This window comes from Carlito syrichta, unplaced genomic scaffold (genome assembly GCF_000164805.1).
Source record: "Carlito syrichta isolate Samal-C Ts95f unplaced genomic scaffold, Tarsius_syrichta-2.0.1 Scaffold55673, whole genome shotgun sequence".
In the NCBI taxonomy this organism is placed as follows: domain Eukaryota; kingdom Metazoa; phylum Chordata; class Mammalia; order Primates; family Tarsiidae; genus Carlito; species Carlito syrichta.
In genome coordinates this window covers 152,143-163,831 of record NW_006999769.1, presented here as the reverse complement: position 1 = coordinate 163,831, position 11,689 = coordinate 152,143, and the positions used below count along the sequence as shown (strand labels likewise).

Here is an 11,689-nt window from a genome sequence, read left to right as displayed (position 1 = left end):
ACTTATATCATAAATTATATAAGTATCAACTATGTAAAAATTCCAGAAACATTTCCTTGTTTTCCTTATCGAAAGGCAAGGTTAGTTTGAGATCTCTTCTTTCACCCATCTCTTACATATTATTCTCTAGGATTCTGTTTTTGTTATCTTCCACTTAAGACACTTGGTGTAATACTATGTTTTATTGGTAATGATGTTCTTAATATTTTTGCTTCTAAATAAAGAAACTGTCTCTTCTCTGTTGCTTTCTTAGTTACATTTTAAAGATGTATCTTCTTTTATCTTTTTCTTGACTCTTTTCTAAAATGTTCATTCTTTACACTGCTGGTTACTGTTTCTAAAACACACATTTTCATTTCCACCTGCAATTTTCATCAAATCTATGGAAGCTAAAATGTATTGTTTACTTTCTAGAGAGTAAAAAAAAAAAAAAAAATAGGACATTTATATCTGTTACTTCCTATATTTCTAATTTTAGTTTAGTATGTTTTTAAAAGTACAATATATAATTTGCTAAAATGAAAAGCTGTTTATTGTGGAGGTCAAAAATGGAAAAGGATCATTGGTGCATAGAATCAACTGCAAACTTATTAAAGCTTCCACAGTTTATAATATGGTATGTCGAGCACAAATACAAAAAAAATGATGTACATTATCTCCAACTTCACTCAAGTATTGACAATTAAATGCCTATTATATGCCAAACACTATAAGCATGTTTTATTCAAGTTATTTTTGTTTACATAAAATTGATTTGTGCAAAACTATACCCTTATTTTTTAAAAGATGTCATTTATAACGACTGTTATGCATAAATAAATCTGCTTTATGTTTTCTTAACTGTTGACTCTAAGTTGGGCTTTATATGTTAGGGAAAAACTAACTACAGAGCTAACATAAAAGTAATACAGCTCATATCATCTGAAATTGCATAGTATCTATTCCTGTAAAATATTTTTTCTGGTAGGATAGGTGCCAAGTGATGTTATGATTATAATTATGCATAATGCTATGGGTGGCTCCAACACAGTCTCTGGGTTTTTGTACTTTTTGGCTCAAGAATACATAAGGTGGTAATGACAGTATCACAAGGAATGAAGTACTTCTGATTTTTACTCTTAAACACACTATAAGCATATATGTGTGTTTGGGGGTGAGGAGAATGCTGTTAGGCTTGCTATTTTGGACAGGTTTGGAAAATGTCATTATAAATGAAGAACTGAATCACACAAATGACATACCATAATATGTAACTTTTATTACAAATTATAGCAGCTTTTTCAAATTTATTCACGGGAAATTCATATTATTAAAGTTCCTAATAATATCTGAAACATTTTGTATTCAGTGTATATAGATACAAAGTGACTTCAGATAAGTTTTCTCTTGTGTGTGTGTATTTCCTGCTATTTTTATTTATTTAAACTTTCCTGGGTGGAAATGCAATGCATCAAGCTACTTTCTGTTTGAAATCATAAATGCACAATAATTAGGGACCTAGAGAGTTCTAAGAAGCATGTGATTAGCCCACAATAATGCAAGCTCACATCTGCAGCTGGTCTAAAAACGTCACACAGACCTAATTTTGCCTCAATGCAGATGTAATTTGTTTCTTAGCATTTACATGTAGAAGTAAATTGGTGGCTGTGTTTAACTCATTTGCTACTTAATCATTATTGTATCTTTCCAAACTAGGTTACTGGAACAACAATATACCTGTACATATTGTTACTACTGTAAAATTGGATTTAATAGCCATAAAATATTTCAATATTGCTTAGTGATTCTTCTAGTTTTCTCTAAAGTCTAAATTTACCTCCTGTGCTCACATGTGTATATACAATTTATTTCTGAGCACTTATGCTAGAAAATCAACTAGGTATACTTCAAATTCAGAGTATTTACAAGTGATTAGGACATCACTACTCTCCCATCTTGTTGCCCCACCTGGTTTTCCCGGACTTCTTTCCTTTCCTTTTTGTCAACAAACTTTGAGAACGTGTAATTCTACCTTTTTAATATTTCTGGACTCCACCAGTGTTGTTACATTTCTATTGCCACTGTACTAATCAGTCATCACTGTGATTTTTACTAGATTAGTGCTATTGTCTCTTCCTATTTTACTCACTAGTGTCTTCCTCAACCTGTAAGTAGATAAATATCATTAAAATACAGTAGTAAGTCCTCACACAAGTCACTGATATATTCTTGAAAACTGGAACTTTAAACAACGGACAGCCAGTTCTTGAATAACATTTTTCTCAATGTCTTTTCATTATAATGTTGAGAAGCAAAAAAAAAAAAAAAAATTGGTTTCATTACACATCATTTCACTTGAAGTAGAAGATTTCAAGGACATATGGATAACATTAAGTGAGGACTTACTGTAAAATCTTCCCTCATTAATCCTCATGAAATCTACACAAGATTCTTCATTGCCTTGCCCTCAGATAAAATATGGACTCATTTTCTGACAATGCCTGCTCCTTTTCAAGAGAATCTCTCCTCAAGCCAAAACCTATCTTTCATCATAATTCCTTTCCCTCTACAATTAGAAAGCTCCCCTTCTTTTACCTCCTTCAAGGCCTGCTACTTTGTTAATTAGATGTGCTTTTCCCTGGTGTACCCGTATGAAAGTGAAGAGAATTAAATTTCATGTTGCCTAAGGACACCGATTAAATAAACATCATAACCGAAATTTGAAGAGCATGTGTTTTCACTATGCTTACTTACCTTTCCTCTCAGAAGTTGAGTTTTGTGCAAAGATTGCAGTTTATTTGTTAATTAAATAGTACAATGATTTGCACAGAGAAAACCCTCAATCATTTGTAGCTTTTTTTTTTTTATTGGATCATTACATTAAACTCAGAATTCCTGCGTGGTTTCTTGTCCTCTGGAAACAATGGTGCCTTCCAATATAATGGATACCCTGACTCTGCCTTTTCTGCACTACAGTTTTACCTCTGTTTATAAACCTTCCATTTCTTCATTTTATACTTTCTTTCCCCTTTTTTTCTGCCACCTTTCCAGCATTCCTGCAAAATAAATTGAGTGGAGACTCATTCTAATTTTCATCATTTGCACAATATTTCTGAGTCCTTTATATCTGTGAGAATTCCCACCCTCTGAATTACCATTAAGAGGCACGTGACTGTCACCCCATACACTTTAACGCTAATGATTGCATGAAAATGTTGCATAAAAATTGTATTTAAACCCCAAGTTTATTCTTTTGTAAAACTAATCAGAGAAAAATATTCTGAAGAAAACTGATACCAAAATAATAAAAGAATCTTGGCTGTGCCTGTGTTTCAGTTAGACTGAAACTTGGTGGAAAGAGAACACATAAAAGACTGCAGTGAATTGCTTGTTAATTATGACTTGATACTAGAACTTTTTTTTAAGTATAAGGGATTTTCTTTTTCTTTTTTTTGTTTTTTTTCTAATCAATATTTTTTATTATGATATTGTGGGGTACAGTTAAGGTTTAGGTATACAAATATGCTTCGTTCAGGCACCCTTGTTGATAAGAGGTGTCGCCCCATCCCCAGTCAGATATTTACTACCATTAATCCCATCTCCCTTCCCCTCCCCCCATAGTTTCCCACCACTGTCAGTCATTTTCTTATAGTATTACATTGGATGTTCAAGGTCCATTATATGAGTGAGAACATGTGATACTCAGATCTTTGTTTCTGTGAGAGTTCACACAGTATTATAGACTCTAGTTCCATCCAGGTTGCTGCAAAATTCATGATTTTGTTCTTTTTTATGACTGTGTAGTATTCCATCGGGTATATGTACCACATTTTTTTAATGCAATCCTCTTTTGATGGGCAGCATGGTGGTTTCCAGGTTCTTGCTATTGTGAACAATGCTGCGATAAACATATGTGTGCAGGTATCTTTTCTATAGAGTGAGTTGAGTTCTTCAGGGTATATTCCCAGTAGGGGGATTGCAGGATCATATGGGAGGTCAATATTTAGAACTTTTAGGAATTGCCATACTGTTTTCCACAGAGGTTGCACTAGTTTACACTACCACCAACAGTGTAGAAGTGTTCCCTTTTCGCCACACCCTCTCCAGCAACTGTTATTTTTTTGAGTTATTGATAATTGCCATTCTGACTGGAGTTAGGTGGTATCTCAGTGTGGTTTTGATTTGCATCTCCCTGATGATTAATGAGGCTGAACATTTCTTCATGTGTCTGTTGGCTGCTCAGACGTCTTCCTTTGAGAAGTGTCTGTTCATATTTTTTGCCCATTTTATAATGGGGTTGTTCGTTTTTTTTCTTTACAGCACATTTGAGTTCCTTGTAGATCCAAGATGTTAAGCCTTTGTCAGACCTGGAGTTGGCAAATACTTTTTCCCAGTCTGTAGGGTGTCTCCCTGCTCTCTTGATGGTTTTTTTTGGCTTTGCAGAAGCTTGTCAATTTAATGAGGTCCCATTTGTCTCTTACCTCTTATGGCCTGTGGGTTTCGAATTTTGTCCAGGAATTGGATGCCAGTTCCAATTTCCATGAGGGCATGTTCTTCATTTTCTAAGGTTCTTATGGTTTGAGGTTTAATGCAGGTGTCTATGTAGGGCTGACCATATCACCATATGGTTTTCCTGAACTTGTTTCCTACAGAAGGTCCCCAATGGCTGGTGACACTGTCCATGTAGTGTAGCTCTTGTTTGACTAAAGAAAGCAGCTATCATTTTCTATATATAAGTAATTTAGGAAAAACCTGACTAACAATGTATATTTTTTTATTTAAAGGAATATTTAAATACTTGAATACTACTGCATGTTGCTCAAAATGCAGTCATCAAAGCAACCTGCACTCTGGGATTAGAAGAAAAGCCAATTTCTCGGAATCCATATTCAACAACTCTGCTTGGAAATTTCCAGCAATACATAAAGACCATTTTGTGGCAATTCCTTATGACACTTTCATGATAGATTGTAAAATACAATTGTCCCCAAATGACTGACAAATCAATCATCATTCTGAGCCTGGTGGTTCTTTATAGCCCTTTTATAAATGGAATAACAACATGTAGACAGAAATCGGTGGAAGAATGGCATCCACAGCACTTATCATATGTGGTAAACTGGACACTAACAGAAAACGTCTGCATGGACTTCTATAAAGATTGTTGGATTATGGGTAAAAACACTAAAACGGATACTTCAGGCAATCAAGTCATTCCCCAGATTTGCCCTTTGCAAATTCAACTAGGAGACATCCTTATAATTTCTTCTGAACCATCTCTCCAGACTCCAGAAATAAATTTAATGAATGTTTCAGAAACATCTTTCATTGACTGTGAACAAAATACCACAACTGAAGATCAGTTACTTTTTGGTTGCAAACTAAAAGGAATGCATACTGTGAATTCTCGGTGGCTGAGTGCTGGGACACATTATTTTATCACAGTAATGGCAAGTGGTCCATCACTTTGTCAACTGGGACTTCGCCTAAATGTGACAGTGAAACAGCAGTTCTGCCAAGAATCTCTAAGTTCAGAATTTTGCTCTGGTCATGGTAAATGCCTTAGTGAAGTTTGGAGCAAGACATACAGCTGCCATTGTCAGCCTCCGTTTTCTGGAAAATACTGCCAGGAACTTGATGCATGTTCTTATAAACCATGTAAAAACAATGCCAATTGCATTAACAAAGAAGGAAAATGGGATAAGCAAGAATATGAATGTGTCTGTGACCCACCATTTACAGGTAAGACTGTTTTACTAAAACCACAATTTTAGTAAAATAGAACAGTACACTGAATTCATAAATTGTTACTGAACAAAAAAATTTACATTAAAAAATTTTTTTGTAGATCCCTTAGAATGGGCAACATTTGGATTCCTGACATATAAAAACTCTATCAGAGATCCTCTAAAAAAGTCATTTTGCTTCCTAAAAGAGGACTCTTACAATTATTGTTTTATAGTGAAATGCCTATTTTCATGCCTTTCACAAACTCCACTCTTAATTTCTAAAATATTAAAAAATGAAATTATCAGAGTAATTTAAGAATTGACAGTCACTGAATGAAATTCCCCAGATTAAGGTATTTGGGTAAACAATTCTGGGTATAATGAGGAGATGAAGTGTGGATCTGAGTAGAGGAAGTTAAGGAACTTGCATTTTAAAGAAAAGTCATTGAAGTTACTTGGCAGGGTTAGAGAGGAAGAACAATGTTTTCATGGATGTTGGTGTGGCCTTCAATACACTGATTTACAGACAATAATGACAAAGATGAAAATAAGATGATACAATTAATAACTGCTTGTAAAGCTAAATAAGAGGCAACAATCAGGAGAGGTTGTGAAAAGTAGATGTTCAGTGAGTGATTAAGCCAGAGGAATAGCTATCTAAAAACAATATAAATCACACTTCCTGAGGCTGAAGTGAGGGCTGAAGGAAGTATAAACTTTGTCTATTTGAGAGTTTACTAGACAAATTTGGGTCATCAGAAGTAAGTGAAAGAAAGATTGGAAAATTTTGTGGAGAATATTAAAAGCTGGAGAACTTGTGAAAGAATCTCTTTTAATGAGAGTTTCACAGTCTTGGCACAGAGAATTACAAGGAAAGCGAGTATGACTAGGATGATCTAACAAAGAAAAATATTTGACATTGCTGGTAATGATAGTATAGAAAAACAGCAGGTTGGTAGTGTACTTTGATCATGATAGAGGAAGAAGAATGAGTGACAGATATATCTGGAGCAGATCACACTCAGGGACTGAACTGTAATTTTTGGGGTCAGGTTTGAAGGGGCTTCCTTTTCCCATGTGTCTGGACCTGACCCCACTGCAGCCAAGCTTGAAGAGGCTGTGTGATAAAATTTAAGAGAAGACCTTGATAAGCTATTGTAGGCTCTAAAATTCACCTAATTCAATCTTTCGGAATAATTTTGGAATTGATAGTAGGGAAGTTCCAAGGTCATTTCAAAAGTCAATGCCAACAATATTTACTGAACATCGTGTCTCTGTAACTGGGATCAACTTTTCATTTGACTCCATTAGCATCAGTGACAAAAGTTGCAAGTTAAAGCTCTGACTTAGGCTGAGGTATATCCAGTAATTAAAGCTAAGGCAAACTAGAGAAAAAGTGAAAGCACTGAAATGACTGATTTGGAGTGAATGAAGAAAGCAATTTAGTTGAGAATCTCTAGCACTTTCATTTTAACCTGGCAAAAGAGGTTTAAAGAATATTTAGCCCAAAAGTTTCCATCACGTATCAGAATATTAATTTGCATATAGGCAATCGTTGTTCATAAAATATTATATCTTTGATTTTTATGGCAACTGCATAGACTGGTTTGCTTCTACTCAATATTTACCCTTTTTTTTACTTACTAATTTATTTGAAACATAGCCATAGGCACCTTAAATTATTAAACTTTAAGAAACAGAAACAAGCCGGTCTCGGTGGCTCAGCCTGTAATCCCGCACCTTTGGGAGGCTGAGGTGGGTGAATTGCCTGAGCCGGTGGGTTCGAGACTCGCCTGGGCAACTTGGCGAGACCTCATCTCTACAATAAAAATAAAAAATTAGCCAGACGTGGTAGTGCGCGTCTGTAGTTCCGGCTACTTGAAAGGCTGAGCTGAAGGATTGCCGGAGCCCAGCAGGTCAAGGCTGCAGTGGTCGGGAGCAGCCACTGCACTCTAGTCTGAGTGACAGAGTGAGACTCCAACTTGAAAAAAAGAAAAAGAAACAGAAACAATATATAAATATTAAGTTCACTGTATACTCCATTGTGCTACTTTAATGATAAATAATTTTAAATTGAAATTTAGGCTGGGATCGGTGGCTCAGTCTTTAATCCCAGCACTTTGGGAGGCCTAGGCGAGTGGATTGCCTGAGTCTGCAGGTTCGAGACCAGTCTGGGGAACTTGGCGAGACCGCATCTCTACAATAAATAAAATAAAGAAATTAGCCGGATGTGGTAGCATGCACCTGTAGTTTTGGCTACTTGAAAGACTGAGGCAGAAGGATCACCAGAGCCCAGTAGGCTGACACTGGCATGGCCATGAGTGTGCCACGGTACTCCAGCCTGGGCGACAGAGTGAGATTCCAACTAAAAAACAAAAAAATTTTTAAATCTCAGAAGATACAGAAATATGTAGAATTTCCAAAGCAATTATGAATGCTCAAGTCTGGCTAGGGTACCATAACAAATTTACCACACAGGATAGCTTAAACAACATAAATTTATTTTCTCACAGTTTTGGGTGCTGAAAGTTAAAGATTAAGATGTTAACAGATTTTGTTTACTCTGAGATCTTTCTGCTCTGAGGACTACTGTCTTCTCCTTGTGTATGTACAGTGTCTTTTTTCTGTACCTGTATGTCCATATTTCCTCTTATAAGCACACCAGTCGTATGGAATTAGGACCCACCTTAATGACCATATTTAACCTTAACTGTATACTTCTCTAAAGATGCTGTCTCCCAGTACAGTCACACTTTGAGATACTAGGTATTACGTTTTCAACATATAAATGGAAGGGACACAATTTAGCTCCTAAAACTCACTACTATTGAAATAGGGCATGATGGATTAAACACTTTACAGCTAATTGATTTGGGGAAAAAATTATAGAAAACAATAATATTATTTATATTTTCCTTGTGGGGACAGTTGTTTGGATGTAAATGTAGAAAAAAGAGTCCTGCATTAGTGAGGCACGGGTGTCAGTGTATAAGGAATTTGAAAGACATTATCGATAATGGCAAAAAAAACTGCTTTAAAATGATACTTTAAGAGTGCAAATAAATTTGGGGGGACATATTGCCAAATTATATTCAACTGTTTTGTAGCAGTATATTTCCACTTGCCATGCCCTGAGATTTCCTAGGCACATACCTCTACTAATTATATAATGAAATGATTAAATATGTACAGAACAAATATGCTATGTGATATAATAGGACCACAATAGTATGTGTAAGTGAGAGTTGGAAAATTAGATATACTAGCAAGGGCAAATATGTGTAGAATTTAATAATTTGTGCACTGCTTCTGAGGATCCAGGCAGCTATCTTTCCTTTTGAATTGTTCCCTTGGCTAGGTGGTAGGGTTGAGACCTGTACAAAACACATTTAAAAGTGTCACTTTGTAACTCACCACTCTAATATTACCAATGAATGTTTAAGAACTGGTGTTTACATGAATTAATATTATCTACCATCAATACCCAATTAAAGTTTTAAATTATCAAAAAATTAACTAAAGCTCAAATGCCAACAATGAGAAAAGCATTTTTTATATCATTGTATGAGATTAACAGATTTAAAAAACTTGATATCAAGTATCAATATTAATTTTCAATTCAATTTAAATTCATCATCATGTAACACTATTTCACAATTGAAACTACATTTTGTCAAAATTATGATGTTATTCACTATTAAAGAATTGAGGGAAAATTGATGGTCGTAATTAACTATATGCGTGTCAATAATTTTTTCTCACTTTTATAGGAATACATTGTTCAGAAATAATTGGCCAATGTCAACCACATGTCTGTTTCCATAGAAACTGCAGTAATATGACTACAGATCGTTTCATTTGTGAATGTAATGAACGATTTTCAGGTAAAAAAATCATACATGCATACAAATAATTCTAATTTTGTCTTATTTATTTAAAAGTCAATTTGAAATGTTTCATTTTTTATTGAAAAATACAATTTTAGGGATTATATACTTTGATCTTTCTTATTACTAAGATTTTAATGAATCAATTTGGCTAAGAAAATTAAATGATTATACTGCTAAATATTCCATAATATAAGAAGATTGTGAACTCCAGGTCATATGTTTTTCACTGTGCTAAAATATATCTTGTGCTTAACTACTAACATATTGTTAGAAAGAGTGCACATTTTGCACATAATTGGCTCACATCTAAGTTCCTTAGATAAAATGTCATTACAAAGCTCCTTTTATGAAGAGTAGTTTTTGTCATTCCTTCCCAAATGAATTTTTAAAAGTGAAATGAAAGCATTGCTTCAGCCAATAGTTTTTAAATTATTGATTAAATGTTCAACAGATGAATGCATTTTTAAATCACTTCTATCTTATCTTTGAACTCTTCTACAGTTTCCCATTTTCTTGGAAATGTAACTCACCCTCAGTATATCTGCCGTCTTTAAAATGTCTCTTGGCAATGGTATCTTCAGCCACAATTAGACACCTAAAGACTTCTTTTGTGGGAGTGAAATAGAATATACATTTCTCCATAATTCCAGAACATGGTAGTATTTCTGAGTGTTTTCCTTACAGATCTTCCCACCTGACTGATTTGAGGGAAATAAAATTTTGATATAGAACATTGGCCACTTCCACATAATAGTTAGTTATTATAAGTCGGGTAGTAATTACTCAGTCAACTATTTTCAAAGAAATATTTTTAGGGATATGAAGAGAGACTAGAGATTTAGAAAGAACCAAAGTCCTCTGATGATATGAGACAGTTGTGAGGTATCTTCAGTGCAGGTAATTCCCTGTTCACAAGAATAGGAGGTCTGACATGAGGACACCCAGAGAAGGCCTCTGTGGCACTAACCCTTAGTGGTACATGAAATAAACTACTAGCTGCATCAGGTGTTTTAGGAGGTCTGTGGGAAGTTATCAAGGCAAGAGAGTTTCTCCTTGTTCCAGCCCAGAGTTTTGGGAAAACTTGGGAAAAAACGATGGGAAAGAAAGATAGGAAAGGTCACAGTGACCTAGGACTGGAACCTTTCTGCCCTTTTGGCTTTCAAGTTGCCTTCCGTTCCAGAACAGCTGAGCAATCCATGAAGCTGAGATTCTGAAGGATTCTGCTCCAATTCTTCAGCTTAGGCCTCAGCTTCCTTCTTTTTCCAGGGGCAGCCTTAGTTCCCATAGCCCTGAAACACACATATATATTTTCCTTCGTTACCCAGAACCTACTAGCCCCTCAAAGCACAGAGTGAATCCTTTTTACAAGTGGAAGAACCCAGGGTGGCTGTCTTTAAATCTCTTAGAAATAAAGCCCTTTCTCTTTGTAGCTTTCCCCATGGAGCAGGAGTGAAGATGTGCCATTGCCTTGGGGCTGAGAAACCATTTCCCCAGGCTTCTCCCCCACCTCTCCATAGGAACTTGATCAGCCTTCACTTTTGGGCCCATCTGCTGCCTTCCCTCTACTTCCTACCAGCTCTTCTGCCTTCCTTTGAGCTTACAAAGCTTTAGAATCATAGTTTCTGGTTTCTCAGCTTTTCATTTTTTCTTCTGGGCCAGGGAGGAGTTTTGGGGGCTTTATTGGGAGATGGAGTATGTGGTGTTTCCTTTTTGCTGTTATCTTTACTTCTAAGCATTTGCCTTTCTTCCTTTCCCAACATAACATTCATGGTAACAGATGTGACTACTGATTTACAGATATTTAATGTAAGCAAAAAAGGAAAAAAAAAATGAGTTTTTTTTCCCCCTCAAGATTTCTATGTCCTTGAGACAGGTTGCAAGTTGAAAGATGTTTTAAATTATGATAGCCTGCATACGCACAGTGACCATATAATTAATCTTCCAAACCATAGCATAAAGAGCAAAATAAGTGACTAAAAGCAGTTGCGATTATATATTTGGAAACTTTATTTTTGCCTGGGAAATTAGTGATTTTTTTTTTTTTTGAGTTGGAGTCTCATTCGGTGGCCCAGACTGGAGTGCAGTGGCCGC

General features: G+C 35.4%; 1 protein-coding gene across 1 annotated transcript in view; it reads left to right on the top strand.

Annotated features, from left to right (window-relative positions):
* Positions 1-4,970: 4,970 nt before the first annotated feature.
* LOC103251060 (protein eyes shut homolog) overlaps positions 4,971-11,689 on the top strand; it is a gene marked incomplete at its 3' end in the record, with an annotated part of 157,413 nt that continues 150,694 nt past the window's right edge. Inside the window, exons 1-2 of the mRNA XM_008049669.1 lie at positions 4,971-5,721; positions 9,479-9,592. Coding sequence (XP_008047860.1) covers positions 4,971-5,721; positions 9,479-9,592 — 865 coding nt within the window. The remainder of the gene's footprint in view (positions 5,722-9,478; positions 9,593-11,689) is intronic.